Below are 22,235 nucleotides of genomic sequence, written 5' to 3' on the forward strand. Positions count from 1 at the left end.
GTGCTATTATAGTTTTATTTGAAGACTGGATTAAAAAAAAAAACAAACTGTGCTGCTCTGTTTCTCAGAGCAATAACTTCTCTGTGAAAATACAGATTTTAAAGCAAGATAGTGATTAAAACAAAAATCTTGTTTATGTAGGGCAGAAAGTCAAAAAGCAAAGCTTGTTGAGGAAGACAAGGAAGATGGCTCTAATGGGTTTTCATATCATGCAGATAGGATTTGAAAACACACGACACAAGAGCGAATACATTCAAATTAAACCCAGCAGCACTACTAGCCAAATTATTAGCAGTAACTTAAAGTATGTGTGGCTGTGATTAAATGGGCTCAGACAGGAAAGCTGTGGTACTGCATAATCCCTTACAGGTCAATATGTATCCACATGCTTTTTCTCTTGTTTAATCAGTGGTTATAATACATCTGCAGTGGATTGTGTCCACTATGATGAATTGGGTTATTTCATGTTTACTTAAAGCCCACAGACAAGGCTTCCACTCTTCCTTCGTTCACTGATCCTAATTGAACCTCATCCCTGTAGCTTATGATTAGCTTCCATCCTGGCCTTTAATTCTCTGTTTATCCCAACAGCCCTGAGCACTCAGATTAAATATCCCCTCGTACCTTACCCACCTCCCTTTTAACTGAGACTTTTCCCACCTCGCATACCTCCCTGAACATCAAAGACATCAAAGACAGCATGAGTTATCAAAGCCAGTCTAAACCCCTTTGCTCTCATCCTCCCATCATCCCCGCCTGCTCCTGACGATTATTTCTACAACACATTTTGATATCTTCTCATCACCAATCTCTTATGGATATTCTCTTCTCCTCTATCCCTCCTTTCTCCCTGCAAGCGCTTCCTCTTCATTGCTCCCCTTTATCATATTCTCTTGGAGGCCTTGTGATAAACTTGTTTGTCTTGCGTAACGTGAGAATGTAACTGTGTCTGTAATCACTAGTAGGGTGCAGGATGTGTACAGCTTTCAGGAAGTGTTAGCATAAACATGCAGAAGACGTTTGCTCTGCGCATGTGTGACAGAGTGCACATTATGAACCAGGACAATGTGATCGCTGGATTCTTAATAAACTTCGAGCACGTACCCACTTTGGATGTGTGCGTGTTTTGATTTGAACTTAATACGACGTCCAATCAGCTGGAAGCAAAGAGTCAATCTACCTCATGCACACAGTATATCCCACCAAAATATACTGAACAGAAGAACACGTACATAAAAACACAGACATCCTCCCATGATTTGTTGGCCCGAGGTGCTTCGTGGGAACCTTTCTTAATTGAAGAGCAGAGCTCTTCTCCACGTCTCCAGCAGTCTGCCGCCACAGACCAGGCCTAAACACAACCAGATGTGCCACCATCGATTTCTGATGACACAAACCAACACACTCCTAATACACACTCCTAATATCCTCCTGCACTGTGAACACAAGACCACAAAGTGCATAACGTCTGCTTTAGAATATAAATTTTGGAGCGCAGGCATGAGCGCAGACATGCCAAAAAACACCCGTCCGTGCACACTCTTTGAACCTAACCAGGAAACCAGAAGGCCTTGAAATAACTCGTGCCTATAATACACTATCCTTTAAAATACATACAAGCCATCTTAAAATCATATACTCATCATGTCAAAATATCCAAAAGTTATTAACTTTAAGGTGCTTCACATCACGAAAAATAAACACCCCTCTCTGAGAGATCAAGATTCAAATTACACAGAAAAGACTTGTACTTATTTGAACTGCGGCCACTAATCGGTATGCAGGGAGACAGAAAAAGTTTAAGTTTGATAGATGGCTACGCGCCCACTCATCACTTTAATAGCAAGGTAATAAAGCTGCAGGTTTTATTGTTACGAGACCGGACTGGTCACAGTGAGTCATCAGGTATGCGCTGAACTCAGAGGATCATTAGGACCAAAAAAATTCAGTGTAATTGTTCTCTCTTTGCTTCAGTCAGCATGTAGCAACCCATAAAATGCTTTAAAGGCTTACTCAACACATAGCAGAGCGAAGATTTAGTCAAACAGAACAGAACATGAGGATAGATAGCCAATTATCCAGAAGGGAGAGACGGAGATTTACAGCTAGATCTGTCTCCTCTTCAAACATTGTGCTTGCATGTGATCCTTGGCTGCTGAGACTAGAAAGGTATTAGCAGTGTTTGGGTGCGTCTCTGAGTGTGTGCATTTCACTGTAGATAGCGAAAGAGAGGTTTAGCAGTTTTCCGGGGTCTTTGAAACCTTGACCAACCTTTTTTTAGCAATAAAGTGGAATTTGAGCTACAACCCATTTACCAGAAGCCTGTGATATCATGAGGACACATGCACACACACACAGAGCTCTAACTGTGGCTTCTTAATGTTAGAGTAGTGGGTTGGTCAGTGGAGACTAAACATTTCCAGGTGCTGGTCCAACTCTTGACCACCCCCCTATACAACTGTATTAAAGCTACTTGATGACAAATCTACACTAAACTAAATCCTTTAAAAACAAACACACACTGAAATCCAGACATGAATAAATATCAGTAACAAGCGTTTTGAGCCACTCTCAATACAAATATCACTAAACAGAAGAGCCTAATGTGAGACTGTTAGCGCCCGGGTTTAACTCTAACATCAGAAGTGCAAGTCCATTGCTAGTTTTAGTCCCTTCAAGGTGAAAATGTAGTGCTTTCAACCTTTAAGGTTTAGTAATAGGGTGTAAAACTATAATGCCCATACACATTTTAAGAGAAACCAGTTGAATCAATCAACCAGTTAGATATGAGCAGGAAATTTCTGGCGTTTTGTGAGAAGAAGAGGAAGCTTTACATATTGCCGTACAACCATAATTAAACCGTGTTCAGAAATGCTGACAACAAGACGGGGCAGGAACCTGCTACCACTTCCAGTAAAAACAGAATATTTTAAATGGTTTTAATGGGTATCTGCGAGTCTCACGAGAGCAGTACGTCAGCAGTACGGATGTGTTTTCAGAAGCCCGAGGCTTGCTCTCAAGCTGGCTGTCTCCCAATTTATCCACTGCACAAACAACCAATAAATATTGCACGATTTTTAAAAAAATCAACTTTGCACATTTGAAAGCAAGCAGTACAATCCTCTGACACCAAGACATCAACAAAAAGCTTCTTTTCTCTACATGAATGCCATTTTATTTTGAGACCTCTTTTTGCTAACTGTAAGATTAATCAGCTGGTTGCAAGATGTCATGAGGCTGGTTTGTTTATAGCTCTCAGTTAATTATGCAGCCATAAAACCAGCTTGTCTCAACAACAGTTGCTGCATTTAGAGAGTCTGTGACACTAACTGTGACTTTTTTTGTGTGTACATGGTCAGACAGTTGCTCTGCGGTTTTGGATGTAATTGCAGAAGGAAAGGGAGGGAACGCAAAGTGTTTTATACAAAGTGCTGGTATGCAGCACTTTATAATGGGACATAATCGTGCCACCAGTTTGTAGGGCACCGAGAGACAGAGCAGGAGCTGAATCATACAGAAAAGAGGACCTCTAACACCGTCAGCAGAGTCTGAGTCCATTTTCCTCGATGAAAACTACAATTATCCCTCTTAAGCAAAAAGGTGATTAGGTGCTGTCATTCCTCCCCGCCCAGCTGTTGCTTTTAAAACTGACATTCGCACCGGCACAATAATGCTTCTTACCTCAATGCACTTTCTAGGAAGTTCATTTTAGCAATGTCATCACCTGATTTGAGGAAGGTATCTATAATTTCACATTTCTAGTTTCTCATTTTCTGTCTCGTGGATGTTGTTCTGTGTGCGTGTGCATGTGTCCAAAGCAGCTGTATGGACAGGTTTCAACAAGCAGAGGAGGAGAGCCCTTGCAAGCAAAGAAACAGACAGTACAGGGTAGTACTTAGGACCTTTACTTAAACCTATAAAACTAAGCAAAAGTACTCCACTGCAAGTAAAAGTTCATTCAAAATCTTTAGTTTTTCCACAGTATTCTCTTATATTAGATATTCTGTTAAATAAACAATAGTTAAGCTTGGCTCTCAATGGCTATATAAATTAAAGCATCTGAGATATTCAGAGGACAACTTCTAAAGATCTGAATTGTGACATTGTTTCTTCGTATAAGCCTAAAAAGCATTAAACTATTACAATATGTTGCATTTGCTGGAAACTAGCAAGTATAGCTGTTAAATAAATACAGTGGGGGGTAAAAAGCAAAATATAAAGTATTATAAAATGTATGTACTCAAGTACCTAAAAGTACAGCACTTGACTAAATGTATTCAGTTACTTCCAGTACTGTGAACAGTGAAACTGATTACTGATTACCTTGGATACAAAGCACTCTGCGATGGCCACGGGGTCTGCGTTGCACTTCTCAAGATCATGAAGAAGATCCCTGAAGCAAAAAAGTTCACAGCAGTTAACACTGTATTCCCGGGCTTTACATTTTATACCTTCTTTTGTTTCTTCCTTGAATACACACATATATAAATGACTCTCCCGTGGTTCATTGTTCCAACAGTTGTGCTGAGTAAAATCTCGGTGTTCAAAATGAGGTGATAGGCCACTGAACAAATTCAGAACTTCCGCGAATTCAAACAGGGAGCTCCTGTTGTGCAGCTGTAAATTCAGTGTAGGGACAAAAAGAATGAAAGAAACAGCCACTCCTGAAGTTATTGTTTCATGGCTAAAACATGAGGTCATTGCGACCTCTTTTAACTGCTTTTATGTTTCCGTTTACTGGCCAGTTTGACTGTGTGGGGCAGCTGAGAAATGAATAGGTGGGAGTGAATGTTTGTGTCTCCAGACCACCATGACTGATGCTGGACCTGCCATCTCATCTGAATACAAAACTCACACACTCAAACACACAGTCTGGAGCGGTACTAGAGGTGACAAGCATGCAGACTGGGACTGATTACACACACACACACACACGCAAACACACACACACTAGAGGCCTGGCTGCTGCAACAATGCCTTTCATAGAACAACAACAGGTGGCACAGTCCATTTTCAGTGTTCCGTAGATTTTGTTTGTGGAGCCTAAGAGAGACGGGAGGCTGCTGGCACATTATGCTCACCATCCACTTTATTAGGTACACCTGTTCAGTTGGTCTTTAAGGCAAAGAGGTCATAAAAAGAGCCAATCACATGGCAGCAGCTCGGTTCATTTATATATGTGGACAAATGCAAATAGACAGTGGAAGACTGGAAAATTGTTGGATGGTAGGGTCAGAATATAATGTAATCGGCATGAAAGCCTGGATCCATCCCGTCTTGTATCAACAATTCAGACGGACAGTGATGTAACAGTTTAGGGGGTCCCTTAATACCTATTTGACTTTTTGTTTTAAAAACACCACGGCCTACCTAAGTACTGCTGCTGACCACAGTGTACTCATCTTCTAATGAGTGCTTGCAGCAGGGTAACATGCCACGTCAAATCATCTAAAACTGGTTTCATGACCATGACAATGAGTTCACTGTATACAGTCCACAGTCACCACATCTCAGTCCAGTAGAGCACCTTTGCTCTATAAGATGTAGTGAAACGGGAGAGTCACATTATAGATGTGCAGCTGACAAATGTGCAACAGCTGCGTGACGACATCATGGACCAAAATTAAGGCAGTTCAGAAGGGGGTTCAACCAGGTACTAGCAAGGTGTACCCAATAAAGTGACTGGTGAGTGGAGAGACAAAGCCGTTTAGAGAAGCTTTGCGGCAAATCCAGGTTGATTTTAATGCTAATGTCATTATATCCCAACAGATACTGCAAAATTTTGCAGCTGATGGATGATCTTACAGCTAAGTGAGAAGCTGGTTATCATTTTTTAGACCATGAAGATGCTTATGATATTTCATTATCCCTTCAGAGAGGCACCAAATAAACGTAATTTTCCATTAAGACCATAGCGATGCCATAACAAAAAGAGTAGATTTAATCGAGATATTTTATAATATTCTCGATATTAGAATAACATCTGTGGCACAAACAGATCTGTAACGCAGAACTCAGTAGCAAAGTAAAACTGAATTTCAGTCAGGCAACTCACATTTTAAATGGTTTATTGCAGTAGCAGCAAATAGTTAGAGTCACAAATCTATTATGGATGAAAAATTGAAATGTTGTGTATTTAACCCCTGAATATGCTGTCAAACATGTTTAGGAATAGTTGAAATTACACCAGCATATCCTGGGAATTATGAGAGACACAATTAATAAAATAATATACACCTCTCATAAAAGTACAAACATGAGGCGAAAATTTAAATGAGCAGAGCTGCTAATGAATGCATTAAAATAACACAGATGGTTATACCTGTGAGGAAATAATATATTTTAATGTAATTTAAAATGATTTTTCCTTTTGCAATATTTGGCTAATGAGTCATTTTAGTAGTGTAAGATTCCCGATGATATGAGAAGAAATTAGAGTCGTTTAACCAAGACTGGGTGTTATGTGAAATAAGGAAACACAATAACTTAATATCCAAATTATTTAGCGACACATGATCTCCGTTTCTGATCTCCAAAAATTCAAGAACCAGCAAATATAGGAAATCTGAGTGTCTTTGCTTTATGCCACACACTCTTATTCATTATAATATATTCTCCTGACTTATGTCTGTCGCTCTGTGTTGTACCTGTTAAAGTGGTAGATGTCCTGGATGTTGCCAAATAGTGACTTTTTATCCTCAGAGCTCAAGGCCAGTCGAGACTGGTTACTTATGCACTCCAAGTAGTCCTGCAGAGAGAAAGAAGCAACAGTCTGTTAGGAGGTTGGCGTCTTGATTGGGACCAGCCTTGGCACACATACAGCAGCCCACCCACAAACTCTTGCAGACACCGGAAGCTTTCAACCTCCCCTGGACAGCTGACTCTGGAAACAGAATCATACTGACAACATCCAGACACACTCAGACTCTCTGATCTTTATCTTTAGAGTGGATCTTATAAGTTATAGGTTTTGATAGGTTTTTAAGAAGCCTTTCCAAAAAAATAAATAAATAAAAAGGGTTGTTGGGGAACAACTACACCTGCTAGGAAAACCAACATCAAATCCATAACTGAAACGAATCTGATTTATTTTTAAATATCATTCTTAGGTTATCAAAAAATATGTATAGGAAAAATTTTATGAACTATGTTACTTTTGCAGAATAAAGGCACACCGTTATGAGCCAATGAGTGATGGGTTAACTGGGGGTTCTTCATAATCAGTTCTTTTAATGCCTTAATCCAAAAAAAAAACCAAAAAAAACAAAAACAAACAAACTTACTTTTAAACAATTTAAACTGCAGTAATATAGTAAAAACACTTAACCCTGGTGTACTATGTTCAACTAAAAGCCAATTTCCTCTGTTGCTGATTCGTGTCAACACTTTGATAAGAGGATAAAGCAGGTCAACAGCTTTTAGCCCTGAAACTGTCTGGCTGTTGCTGGGAAGAACAGTTTTAACACATAAAAAAAAAAGAAATGTCGCCTCAGGAAGCTTTAACTCTGTGGCGCTTATCACCGCCTCCATCAGTGACATTAGTGATGAGTGCTCATATGACTGCTATTAAACAACAGCACTGCCAGATATCCATCTGGCCTGAAGAAAGAAAGAGAAAGGTGACGCGAGGAGGATAGATCGACTGGTAGCTGGGAGCAGCAGCATTGAATGGAGCTGTGTGTTTTGCACGGGGACTTTTCACTGCTTTATATACATTTCAAAAGAACGGAACAAATAGATCAACTGATCTTGTCCGTTCTGCATGCAACTAAAAACCAACACAACACTGCTGCAGTTACTGAGAAGTGCAGTGCAAATAAACACAAAAGATTTCATCTAGAAAAGCGACAGTTCAACCCCAAATCAAATTTATGCATTTTCCTTTTGACCGGCCCAGTTTTGGCAATGTGTGTCTTCTTTTGTATACAGTGAAATAACATCTCCAAATTCAAGAAAAAATGAATTTGAAAAACACAAAATTTATCTAAAAGAGCCTTTTGCTTGTGACTGAGTTACAGGATTTAATCTTTAATGGTGCTCCATGTTTCCTTTGGCTGTTGGGCAAAAGACTCGCATTTCATTTTATTTATTTTCTTTGGTGCTTTGAGTAACAGTTTAATCCGTCTCCATTATTTGCAGGAGATGGCAGACATTTCTACAAACAACATCTCAAAGAAGGCCGCTAAAATGATATAGATTGAATTGAAGGGGAAAAATATATTAACTTGTTTTTGGGGTGAACTGTCCCTTCAAGCTACGAGCACATAGAAATAGAAAAAGTGCTTTTAAACCACATTACTGTCTGAAACTGGGAAAATCTTACAACACTGAGAAAGCGCCAGGCTGCCTTCGACATGCACAAACATAACTCGACATTTCAGTGCAGACAATACTTGTGTGTTTTTAAGAGACCAAAGACAGGGAGGGAGAGGTTGGGTTTTTTTTTTTTAATGCTCTCTCCCGTTGGCCTAATTTGCAGTTGGTTGCTAAGAGTTTCTGTTCCAAGTATTGTTTTATGCATTTATTCATTATTAGTTTAACTAGCTCAAGTCTGAGCTGCAATCCATTAAACTGTGTTTGGTTAGGCAAAGGCATAGAAAAACAGAAACAGCTGGAAAAAGTGATCTGGATGTAAAGAGTGTACGGGTTTTTGCAAGAGCTTTAGGGCAACGTTTTGGTTCAAGGATTTGAGTTACAGAAAGAAATCGTGCTTAAAAGGGAAGGCGGTGATTATGTCTAAGGTCACATAAAGAGGTCATGTTAAGATTTTGTTGATGTTGGCAGTAATGTGTAAACTGATAGTTTATTAGCCACAGGGTCAAAGATCTGACCTGGCCTGACCCGCTCACTCATCACACTCAGCCAAAGCCTCTGCAGGCTCAACAACGGGAAGCGTTCACAGACACACACCTGAGGGTTCACTTCCCGCTAAGCATCAGGCTTCACATGTGCAAGCTTAATAACTTTATTGTGTTAACCATTAATCTCCTCAAGCACACACTCCTTTTCTACAATCACACATAAAAAAAACAAAGTTGTCCTTCTGCCCTTCAGTGGGAAACTGTTTCTCCAGACACTGATGAGGGCAAACGACAGAAAAGGGATGTTCCCAGATCATTTTCCGGATCATGACATTGTTGGCTAATGAGGATTTAGGCTCATGCAAACAACACTTAAGGAGCATTTAAAGAAAAGAAAAGAAGCCTGCAAAGTTGCAGAAAGATGAAACACAGTTGAGCCCAGGGGAGTCTGGGTAAATATTTGTGTTAAGGCTGTCACACCCTCCTACAACAGCTTGGATTATTGAAATGCAAGATGGCTAATGATGCAGGACAGTGCTGAGTACCGATGAGCTGTCGCTGTGCTTGTGGTGGCTGCTAGCTGTACTTTTCTCTTCACTGTAGGCTAACTGTGATGTTAAAAGCCCTTTTCACAAAGATACAATCAGTGCAATCCATCCGCGATGCGCTCACTGAAACCGTCATTAAAAAGGTAAAGTAAGGCTGAATGCATGTGTCTTTTCCAAAGTGCTAGTGACAAATTAGCTTTCTTGAAATGCAAGTGTGGTTGTTGAGTGCTGGGTGGTCTGATCCACTGATGGCAATCGGCGGGCTGCAGTAGTAGAAGCAGTAGAGGGTTATTAAGTACAGCTTCTAAGCCCTGTTCAGTGTTTTCTTAACCTACTTAGGATACTGTTATCTTGGAGCTAAATCCCTTTTCCTATTTTCACCCTCTATCCCATTTCCTCACCTCCGACAGGAGGAGGAGGAGGAGTCGGAGAGGGTGGAATATCAGGAGTGAAACACCAAAAACACATATCACAAAAAAACTTGTGATGATGGATCCATTGTGCACTCCAAAGCCAAAATAACACAACCTAGACATACAAACACATGCACAGACACTTTGAATCGACAGCTCGCGACACAGGCCTGTGAATCGACAGCTCGCCAAGGGCGGACAATGTGGGGAAAAAGTGGATGAAGATTTCAAGCCACCACTTTATAATAAAGCTGCAGGATACAACATGCAGCACATACATTCAACTGAATTTAACACAGTGAATTTTTTAGTTTTACATAGAGCTGAATGCAGAAACCAAAAGGCAGGAGAGACAAAAGAGAGCAACCTTTGATAAAAAGCTCTACACCCAATCCTTAACAAAGCCACTCAGATACTGACTACAGGCAAGGTGTATCCTTGCAGTTCAAAGCCAGCCAAACACGCAGACACACACACAAACGAGTGCATTAGCTCGAGTGTGTGTGCATACAGTATGTGTGCGCCTCTGTGTGCAGCACAAAAGGCGCTGGTGTCATGTAACTCGCCCAAACTCTGCCTGCAAGTGCAGGTGACCTTATTGCATTAAAGTTTTCCAGAAGGCACCAAGCAGTATGCATCACGTGCATTAAATGTGTATTATCTGGCAATTTAAAGCCTTCCTGAAGAGATCAGGGTCAAGCAGTTACTGGACTGACATCCATTTAATGATTGCCTGTGTCAGGAGGCACTTCTTTCACTCAATTCCCTATTCTCTGCTTTGCTGGTATTCTCTCTCTACTCTCCTATCAAAAATAAGTCTAACAACGCCAAAAATACATCTTAAAAAAATGTGTTTTTTAAGTAAAACTACGTAAAATTTGTCCTTTTGTTTGGCTTTATTCATTTCAGGACCACTGAGATCGCCTTTATAATCCATTAAGGTGGCTGGATCCCTTGGTTTGAGACCAGATACATAAATTACCTCGCCACTTTGAGCAACAGTAAGCTTGAACATGTTTGGAAAGGTAGAAATCGGTAAAAACTATCTAATAATAATTATTTTATATATAATTGATATATATTTTAGTAAGACACACCAATTAACTACAACTCCCGCCCCCCCAAAAAATAGTTGTAGTCTTTCTAACTTTTTTTCCATATCTCTCTCTTTGTTTGATGTTCTGCCAAATATGCTAATACTCTGAAGCTTTGAAGTTTCTGTGCATGTGCAGGATGCTCCTGTTTCCAATTTCCTTCACATGCCATGTTGAGTAGCCAAGTTATATATTACTTGGAATTCTAGTCCCTTACCTCTACAATGCTACGTAGGTCCTGTACGTAGGTTCTCTCTGTGTCCAGTATTTCCTGCACCACCCGGTCCACATATGTTCTTGGTCCCTGTCCCTGATTCGCCCGCTCCCCTCCTTCTGGGCTCAGCTCAGGCTCTGAATTTTCAGTTGGAGTCTGTCCACTGCTGTATCTTCCCTGCCCTGTCCCTGTGTCCGTTGCTCCATCATTTCTGTCATCTTCCTCTCTGCATTCCAGTTGCCTCGCAGGGACCAGCTCCAACCGAATCGCCCCAGAGTCTCGGTCTGCGGTCATGGGGTTACAGTGCGGGGCAGCGACAAGAGTTGTGCGGCTGCCCAATGAGCAGTGACTGTCCCTGGAGGAGGCAGAGGAGGATGTGGAGCTGTAGCTGATGGGCCTTTCGGCGCTGTCGGGAGAGGAGTCCATGCTGAGGGCGGAGCAGTAGCGAGAAGAAGCGTGGCGGAAGGCTGGGTTGCGGAGGCAGCGAGCTGGGATGTCAACGGAGCTCAGGACTGACCCGGTGTCCGGGACCTCAGGAAGAGGAGGCAATGCATCAGGTAGGTAGCTGTAATCGTCTGGAAGGAAAATCAAGCAAAGGAAGAGATTCTCATTAATTCACTAGTGCTAAGATTACATTCATATTGCTCCGTGTTCATGTCCTAGATATTGGCTTTGCCATAATAATAATAATAATAATAATAATGCCCCCAAAATAAAAAGAAAAAAAAAAGAAATACAACAAGGACAACAACAGTAGATCGTACACACACTCACACACTTCCTCATTTATTACAATCAAGCCCCTGGCTTGGAAGACTGCTGAGGGCTCCATGGAGTCTGGTTAGAAAAAAATACTGAAAATGCCATGGTTTAAGTTTTATGGCTTTGCATTGTCAGTGAGTTGGCCAAATATTGTGGTGCAAATGGGTTGAATGCCTGATCGAAATTACATTTTGCGTGACTTTCCATTTACCCTGGAAGCACTAAAGTGACAGAAGAGAAGCAAAGATGTAAAAGCTAGGCATACATTACATAAACCACTGCACTTTGTCTTGGTGTTTAATAATACAGTTCAAAACTGCACGTACTCATTTGTGTATCATCATCATCCGTCTTAAGTAATCTTTGGTAACACTTAACACTACGACTTTTATACTCTTCACAGTCTCCATTTAGCATCCCGATTCTTTACATTCCTACTGACCACGGGCCAACTGACCACCCATCACCAACCTTCACAGATTTGCCCCCACTTGTATCCAAAGAAATGCTTTGATTCACAATGAGCTGACAGTAATTCCAATTCCAGATGAGAAAACATACACAACCACAGGAAACTCAACCCTTTGAATTCTTATTTATTTGCATAGACGAGGATTTTATGTTTGTGTGAGTAGACATTTTTGCAAGAATACAAAAAGATTACCAGTGTAATGCTGAAAGCACGCCACTTACAGTTATGAATGAAACCCCTATTTCCGTGTAAGGCAGACAAGTTTGTGTGTTTGCGTGTACCTACAGGAGTCTACTTGGCATCAAGACCTTGTGTTTGCGGAGAGATCCGTTAAAGATATGATTACCAGCTCCCAAGGCCCCACAGTCAGGGCAGCTGAAGTGAAACCACAAATGCAGCGTATCAGACAGAAGCCTTCCAAGTTTCCCTCGACGTTTTCCAAGGTCTTGCTTCACAGAAAGGCTTTGATGGCAACAACAGAGAGCAAATGTGATGAAGCAAAGGGAAGAACAACGTGCGAGAGCCTTATAACAGCTCTGTGGGGGTTTGACACCATCAAAGCTAGAAGCACCAGTGAACCGGCAGCTGCCATGTTGTGGCAACAATGATATCCAGCGCCATTCAGGACAGCGTAGCTCGCTTGCTGCCAGTAGCACCTACTCACCCTAAGCCCATCTCACTTCAAAGGCTCAGAGATCACAGGTTCAGGTTCAAAAACATGAAACGTGAACCTGAGAACAAGCTCAAAGAATCCTGGTAAAAACCCGCTCTCTCACCTTTCACACAGGTACCTCGGACGCTTTTAGTTACAGCGACAGCTTTTTTTCCCCCCCTTTGGTGGCTGCACTCTAGTCAGACTGGTCCCGTGATAAGAAGATCACACTGGAACAGCTTTTATAACATCAATACTGAACCTGTATGTGACTTTACTGGATCAAAGTTCAGATTTTTTGGACACATTTTCCATTTGCAAGATAAATTTCTATACACACTTCCGAAAGCCATCCAGTTCTGTGGGGACTTTTAGCTCTAAAATTTGGAGCTAAAAGTCGGTTTCATTTAGCAAGAATTAGATAACATTCATACACACACTCTGCAAGAAATACGTTGGGCATGGATGGAAATAAAAGAAATAGCCTAGCTATGATCCGCTTCAAAATATATCATTCGTCACTAGGGCTGGGCCATATCATACCGTTCACAGTAATACCGGTATAATTTTGGGCAATGATAGAAAAATGAAATATCGCGATAGAATATGGGTAAAACGCGCATGCGCAGTGCCTTTGTTTTCATACGCACACGTCGGAAAAAGCATGGCGGCGAAAGCAAATCGTTGAATGAAACGGATGAACCAGAATTGGTTTGTAAAAATGCTGCAACTTCAGTGGTGGCACTGGTTTAGCTTTCGTCCGTCAGACACACAACAAAGCACATTTTTGGTAGAGCATGCTAGCGAGCCGTCGTTATTACCGTGTTTTTTGGAAAATACGGCACACTTAAAATCAATCCTTTGGATTATAAGGGGCACTGTCGATTTTTCTGAAAATCGACAGTGCCCCTTATAATCCAATGGGCCTTATGTATGAATTCTGGTTGTGTTTACTGACCTCGAAACGATTTTATGTGGTACACGGCGCTCAAAAATCTGTCAAATGTTTCAGTACGACTTTGCTAAGCTACGAACCCGCACCGCTTGATGGATTGTCAGAGAGCATTACAGCTACCGTATGCAGGAGCCTGGCGGAGTGATACGTACTGTGCTTCAACATAATATTCCTGTATTGTGTGTATAACCTCTTTTTAAGTTTTGTGGATATTATACACGGTTATGCTGAGGATATGTCGGCCAATTTCCACTGGAAATGCCTTTTGGTTAAACTGTCAGCAAGGAATTTGCATTTTCACTATTAAATTTTTATAACTTTAATTCACATAAAACACCTGCTTGTTTAAGTGAAAATACATTGATGGGTTTTTTTTTGCATCAATAAAGTTGTGGAGTTGTAAAGCATTTTGTCTAGTGTCAATTATATCGTCAGTTATACAATTTTTGCAAGTTTTCAAATATATATCGTGATAAATATTTTTGGTCATATCACCCTGCTCTATTCGTCACCTCTTTATAATGATCTCTAATTGGGTGCAAATGAGTGTTTCTGCCTTTCAGATTTTCAAACACACATGAAATGGGAAGTGTGATCATCTGTCACCGACAGTTTCAGACGTCCAACATTGTGTACAGACCTTACACCCTATACAGGTCTGAAGGAATCTTTCAGTTTCTTGAAAAAAAAAATTCTGGGACTGAATGTTCCTCAGAATTTACCTGGAAATGCAACTGAATAAGCACATTTGCTTACAGAGTCCTGTGAAGCTGTAAGGACTGCAAGGTCTGCTGATAATGTCTCATAATGCTTGCGACACACCTTTCCCGTGACACGTTTATCTGATCCTTTGTTAACAGATACAAACAAGAGTTTTAAGTCAGAAAAATCACTTAAGCCCTGCGATATTATCAGCCATATGTTTCCTCACGCTATCAAGCCAGTTTTCTAAATCCACCTCTCAAAAAAAACCAACAATGAGATCCAATGAGCTCCATCATATTTTTCTCTACTTTTAATTTTGCTCCGCTAGTGTGCCAAGAAAAACAGGAAGGATCTGGAGCGCCAAAAATCTGAAGGAGCATGAAACTGCACTTCCCTCAGACAAGTTTGTAACCGATTCCCTGTGCATGTGTGTCCATGCAAATTTCTGCAGTGCCAAACCTGACTTTTTCCCCCCTCCCCTAACAAAAACATCAGATAGTAGAAAAACAATTTGCTGGGCAAAAACACCACACGGATAAACCAAAGGGTCTTGGCTTTTTTTTATAAACAGCGCCCTGCTTTCAAGTTACCATACACAATGGCCAAAGGGTTGTATAACACATCTCGCCATTAATAGGTAACAGACAGTTTTCTTTGCACTTTGACAAATCTGTGATACATCGTTTCTTATCACAGCTGCTAATGTATGTGTATCTATAATGTGTGTGCATGTTTCACACAAAATGCATTAGGTTTATCACTCCAAAGATAAGACTAACTAAGCTTATAACTTAATGGTCCTTACACCAGCCATTTCAGCTAGATATGGTCAGGCAGTGTGCGCACACGTGCAACCTACACCCATACACACAGACGCACGCTCATGCGCAAACATACAAAGAGAGCAAATACAGAGAAGCCAAGCTTGGAGTGAAACCCAAACATCACAGAGAAGATTGCCCCATCGTGTGTTTGCCCAGCCCCTCCTTACCACCTCCCAGCTTCATGTTTGGGGCACACCCTGTCCGTTTCCTGGGTGAAATGGCTCCCTCACTCACACACACACACACACACACACAGCAATGATGGCCAGTCTTTAGTTACCTCCTGTCCAGATTATGTTCAACTTGATCCTTGTAAATGATCTCTAATTATGGTCCTAAGCATGTAGGCTGGGACTGTGTCTCCTCTGTGTGTGTGTCAAATGTCTGTGCATATGAGGATTAGGCTAGTGTGTGAGGGCCAAGTTTCCTGCCAGAGCAGAGGTAGAGAGAATCAGTGAGTGCCGGAGCAACCTGGCTTCAATCTCTGGCTTTCATTTAAACTTTGTAAAGCACCCTGGCACAAGAAGCTGAGGGGTGCTTTACAATTCAGCTATTCTTAATATGTTGACCATCACACCCGTCTGTAAGGCAGACAGCAACAACTAAAAGGAAGCAGACCGAAAACTGTGCAGACACAGTAAAAAGAAACAGTGGTAAAAAACAATGAGTCGCATTTTGTGTTTTACTGTTTAAAGAATGCAATGGTGGTATTATAAAATGATTAAAAACAATCCCGTTCATCTGTATTTTCTTTACATTTTTTTCTTCACATGCAATTTAGTGGTGAATGAGCCCCATATAAACTATTAAACTTATCAGAAATTACTGACCATGAAAACAGTTTTTCATGGTCAATCTTCACCTCAACCCTGCAGAAACTTGGGAAATGGACCATCTCAGTCTCTCCGTTTCTTTTCAATTTCTGCAGGACAGAATTAACTGAATTTGACATAGTATGTCTGCGTGTAGCAGCGCATGCAAAAAGCAGCTTATGTTATGGATAACTATGACTCTGTGAGACCAAAACAATGACAACAATGGAGAGGGAACCAAGTCAGTAACTTGGAAGTCAGAAGCGAAACAAAGAAGAGCCTTTCTTAATCGGTTCTGCCGTTGAAGATCAGGTAAACTTCACTAACTCATTGTTTCATAGAACATAAAATCTACTTTTACATATCTGCTAAATATTTTATGGCAAACAACCATATAACTAACTCAACAGTCTCAATAATTATTTTTAACAATCAATACTGAGGAAGATGTAAATCTGGATAGCATAACTGCCTGTTGTCTACTTCGTAAAATGCACTGAAGTGGTCAAAAACACTTTACACCAAAGTATAAAGGAGTCAACACCACTTCTCCTCATTAATGTGCATTAAGACCATTTAAAATATAAATTTGTGGAATCAGTCACATTCACAAGACTGCCACTAGCACACATCAAAACACAGAGAGTATTCGCATGTTCATGATAACCCGCTACAGCGCCAGTTTTGCTCCATTTACAAAGTTAGCCAGACAAGCCTCACTACCAGTCCAGCTAGGTTTAATGACTCATGCGGCACATTTTATGGTCACCTGAAGTGTTCTTTGTTCTGGAGAGGTCAGTAAACAGCTGTTAGCAACCTTCTCTCTTTATGGCCCTCAGGATCCTTACAAGTAGCTCAGCAGGCACAAACAGCTATGTGAGTGCTTTGTAAAGGACATGTGAACCTCCAACAAGTTGAAAATGTCTTGAAGTATTATGTCATCTGCAGATTTTGGAGTGAAAAACAATTCACATTGTTTATTTTAAGTTAAGTGGTATCCCTAATTACTGGGTTTGTACACGAGTAGTTAACCGAGCGCAGCAGTTTGGGGATTCCAGAAAAAAAGCCAGGGAGTATCCCTCAGCAATAAAACACAGGCATGTGAATACGAAAGAGGGGATTTTTTTTTTTTTAAACAAAAAACTGGACATATGGAAAATACCCACTTTGTATGGCTAGCTTTGTTTGGTGTGAGTTAAAGCAATCTTACAGAGTGAGAGGGGGACTCACGTAGGAGGGGAAACAAAGTGCCAAAAAAAAAAAAAAAAGGCAGGTATGCTGTGAATTAGGCCACATGTGCACAAAGATCTGTTTATGCACACACACAAATGTTCACAAATTCATTTCTGCATGCAAGTCTGCATCAATATGTCAACAAATGAGACCCTTATGGGAATGCAGAGGCAGAAAGTACAAACTGACTTCTTTAGGAAATGAACTAAACTAAATAAATTAACCAAAAACAGAATACGGTTTTGAAAACAAATTATACTTTGTAGTAGCTTTGTAGTATTCATCCCTTTCCTCTTTCCTGACAAAAAGTATCCCGATCAAACCACCTTCCTTAAAGCCAACTTGACATGGGGGGCGGGGGGGAACTCATTACAAGCAAAGACAGCCACTTCACAACCCTCAAGAAATTGCTCCAAGCCACCTGCTTTATGAGGATGATTCAAAGGTTAAAGATTAACACAGATAAAAAGGCATCAACATGGTCATTTGCAGCATGACAGCATGGAGAGACCGGGCATATCAATAAGCTCAGGCTGCATCCCGCTCCCAACCCTCTGAATCGTTCCTGCTTCCATTTGTTTGCTCACTCCTTTCCCCCCCCAATTTAGGTCATTTTCACCAAATTCACCAATTTCACCAACCAAACCTCACAACTATCCTACCCCTCTCCTAATTCCGGCCATTTTCTTTTTCCCTTCCTGTCATTCTTCTCTTCCCTCCTCCTATTATGCATTGAAGCTTTGAATGTGTTTGGCAGCTCATAAAGTAAGTCGGCCAAGTTCGCTGTGTGTAAATATGAGCTGCACATTACATTCCTACAGGCTCAAACCATGCTTCTGCAAGTATATACTTTACTATGTAAAAATACACATTGACCAGCATGCATATAGCACATGGCTGCAGACCCCTGGGGCTCATATTTGCTTTTGGAGCGCATGTGTTCATAACACTTGCCTTTCACGCTCAGAGCACTTATACTCAGATAAATGCAGCTTTCCTCTTGTATAGCCAAGACTATATTCCAACCATCGTGCTGTTGGAGCTGTGGGAGGGTTTAAAATGAATCTGTACAAGTTCACCGGAAAAATATTTACCTGTAAAGAACCAGAATTTGAAGACAGGAGTGAGCGCACCAGACATGACTTGACCACACACTTTGCACATCTCAAAAAGCCTTCAATCAAAGCTGTTTGTTCGTGTGTGTTCTTGTTTATTCTTCACCAAGCCTACCAGATGGCAAATGAGTTTAATGCCATGCAGTCTGTTGCTGACTGTGCATTTTTCTGGTATCCAAGGACTTTAAAAACGTAACTAAATCCAGAATATGCTATGAGTGACGAGAATGTAAAGAGCAAGATGGAAGTAAAGCAGCCCAGTGGTCTTCACTTTGGCAGCATCTTTGTAAAGTCGTCAAGCAATCAGACTTGTGCGACTGCAACAGAGTGAGAAACGAGGAGGAGAGATCCCAGAGGAATGAAAGTAGGAAGAAAAGATGAGAAGAGAGGCCAAAGGTCGAAAAACACCCACTCCACTGCTTTTTCTCTTTTCCATTTCCCACTCTCGCTCCCATGTTGAATCCTGCCTTTTGTGGCACTTTAACCAACACATTTTCTCTCCATTTTAAAACCAATCTACCAAATTCTTTCATCCTTTTTTTTTTTTTTTTTTTTTTTGTTCCCGATCTTCCGCTGCGTCCACTTAAGGTCAACCTCTGTTTCTGATAGAGACGTAGACTTGATTTCAACTGACGCTAAGGACCTTAAAGTGTCAGCCTGGATTTCACACCGCAGTCAAACAAATGTAGAGAGCAGAGGAAGAAAAGGGGTGGGGGATTGCAGAGGTGGGAGAGACAGAGTGAGGCGAAAGATGGGATTTGAGACATGGGGTGGGGTTTCCACTGAACAGCTTCCCAATGGACCAACAATGACCAGGACACTTTGGAGGATTGATGGAGGAAAATGAAGCCTTCTTTCTTCAATGTGTTTCTGTGCACATCCGCCAGCCAGATTTAAAACATCACTTTGCACATTATCGCTGGTAAAGCCTGAAGCTTGAACTCAATCTGTGACTCGGCAGACCCCTGGGGTTTCATGGCCTCACAAAAATGGTTAAAGTCAACACACACAGCTGGCAGGATAATTACAAACAAATGCCTTCTTCTTTCACGTAATTACATAAAACCCTTTAAATGATTAAAACAGCCACCACACATAGGTGCATTTACACACATTATGTACACAGATTAACACATTTTCTCTCCATGTTTACAAGATGCGAGTTAAAAGCCGAGACTCTCTGTTACCGACACTGCGGACTTGAGGAATGTGCAGTGTGCTTTTAGTTGACAGCACCGGTGTTTAGTTGTGGGAAAAGCATTCACCAACAACCCATCCCTATTTTCAGACACTCAGTGTCGCACCCACTCTTGGGACACTCACGCGACACTTTGCCGCACACGCCCTTCAACTCCCTATGAGAGTGACACACTAGCCTCATTCTCTGACCTAGCTGGATTTCAGCCTGCTTTCTGCAAAGATTCATCAGTTCGCAATCTCTTTCTACATGAGCCGTGAGATCTCATTTGTTTAAATTGCCCCGAACCTCCACCTGTCCAGCCGCTGTGTGCCTGTAGCGCCTTGCGCTAAGTGCTCATGATTGGAGGGGGGCAGATGTCTGACCAGATGACTGGACAAGCAGGGTGCAAGGAGGACGACGGAGGGGTCCATTGTCTCCTGCACCTCTAAACCAAAGAGTTTGCTCTAAACAGTAATTATTCCCCCTCCTCTTCCTTTTGCCCATTTGTAGCCTCACCCCCAACTGCTGTCTTCAAGGCTCTAATTTGGGTCACAGGCTGTAGAATGGCATCTCAACACTCAGTCCAACCTACACCCGGGTCAGAGGACACTGAGACATGTGTTGGCTTTCAGAGACATGAGGATATACAAGCAAAGTAGAAAATGATTTAAAAGGTAATTTACATGTGGATTTGAACTGATGCTTTGAATGTAGCTACCGGTGAAAATCTACTTTGGTAAACACAAAGTTTTGTAATGTTCTGCAGCAGCAGATCTCTATTTGTAACTGCCAACAAGTAAATACAATTTCTAACCACTGTAAAAGAACACCAAAGGCTCTCTGTGTGTGTGTGTGTGTGTGTGTGTGTGTGTGTGTGTGTGTGTGTGTGTGTGTACCATCACCTCAGCATCACAAGAAGTTTAACTCAACAAGTCTGCGAGAAAACAAACATGCTTCACTCAAAGCCAGAAGTGAGGACAACAAGCAGAAGACGGCGTTAACTGAACAGCGCTGACAAGAGACCAACGCTCCAAATACACTTCACGCAGCGCTGTCAGCTGTGGACAAATATTACACACACCCAGCAAAAGACCCAAGAGCATAAACAAGCAAGCCTTCAGAGGCCAGTAAGCATACCTTGTAATAATATCTCGCTGTCTGATGTTTGACCAGTTGCCACTTGAAAAGGGCTGCTGTTATACTTTTTGAGTTTGCTGATCAAACAAATGTTCACCACAGATTTCATTTCACCAAACAGAAACACAACCCAGATATTCTTCAACAAGAACGTGGTTTTAATTCCCGTCAAGAGATGTGCAGATGTGAAAATCCCGTGCAAAATCCAGTCCCACCACTTCATACATAAAATAATAAACTAAATAAACTCTTGTTTTCAAGTTAGACTTAGAATAGATTAGACATGAATAATAAAAAAAGAGCTGCTGCTTACCAGTAGGCATTTTGATTTAGCGCTCCCTTTAACAAAATGCAAGTGAATGAGTTGACAATGAAATGAAATGAAAGAATTTCCAACAAGGGTCACATATTCAGATTATTCCAACAGTATTCCCAGCACAGTCTGGATTTTTTTTTTATAATCTCCTAGTTTTCCAAAATTTTCCCAGTCATTGTGAATCTTTTTCCAGGGATCCAACATGCAGTCCGCTCCACTAAAACACACAGAGGTGCAAACACTGAGGTTGGATTTTCTCCTGAACACACTCCTCAGGCTGATGTTCTTTCTTTTCTTTCTTCTAGTTCAGCTGGCCGAGGATCTCTGCCTGCCCTTCTGAATGCCTCTCTCCCTCCCTCTATTCTGTGGCAATGCATCTATTTTGTTCATGTGTGTGTCTATAAGAGTTCATGTGTGTGCCTGCATATGAGAGAGTCTGTGTGTGTGTGTGTCGGAGTGAATGGCCTCTGCTCTCCTGCTCCCTCCCCGCTGGGTATTCCCCTCCCCCTGACTCCTCCTCTCCCTTGCTTTCTCTCTCCTGCAGCAAATTATAAGGAGCTGGGAGTTCCACATTAAGTGCCTCCTCTCCCCTTTTCCTTCTTTTATGTTTTCCCTTACTTTATTTCTCCCCGTTCTTTTACGCTTGTACTGCAAAATAAAACTTTTAGCATGGTCCGCAATGCATTGTAGGCCAGGCGGCACCCTTTTTGTGTGTGTGCGCGCGTGTCCATCACGCTCAGCGGGCAGCTGAACTGCTGTTGTTAGTGCACAGCTCCACAGATCACACTCATATACGCACTTTACAAGGAGGGGGGAGGGGGTTACGACTGATCAATAGGCTGCGAGCCGGCTCAGACAAAAGCTCCTCGTCCACCGCACGGCTCATTGTGCCCAGATTAGAGAATTAGGCTGGAGGGAACGAGCACACAAAATCTCAGAAGAGGAAGGATGTGGACAGTGGATGCCATGTTAAACTTGATTTTATACTTTTCCACTCTATCA

At 41.5% G+C, this 22,235-nt stretch overlaps 1 protein-coding gene and 1 long non-coding RNA gene across 2 annotated transcripts in view; both read right to left on the minus strand.

Moving 5' to 3' along the window:
* LOC146501726 (pleckstrin homology domain-containing family G member 1) overlaps positions 1–22,235 on the minus strand; it is a 62,572-nt gene that overhangs the window by 12,455 nt on the left and 27,882 nt on the right. The window contains 3 exon segments of the mRNA XM_085132004.1: positions 4,324–4,393; positions 6,648–6,748; positions 11,074–11,645. Of these exon segments, the coding sequence (XP_084988130.1) occupies positions 4,324–4,393; positions 6,648–6,748; positions 11,074–11,645 (743 nt within the window).
* Positions 41–4,317, minus strand: LOC146501727 (uncharacterized). Its single transcript, XR_014869178.1, has 2 exons — positions 179–4,317; positions 41–128 (listed from the first exon to the last, which is right to left on the minus strand). It is a non-coding gene; the product is annotated as an uncharacterized LOC146501727 (long non-coding RNA).

Source organism: Neolamprologus multifasciatus, chromosome 15 (assembly GCF_963576455.1).
Source record: "Neolamprologus multifasciatus chromosome 15, fNeoMul1.2, whole genome shotgun sequence".
In the NCBI taxonomy this organism is placed as follows: Eukaryota; Metazoa; Chordata; class Actinopteri; order Cichliformes; family Cichlidae; genus Neolamprologus; species Neolamprologus multifasciatus.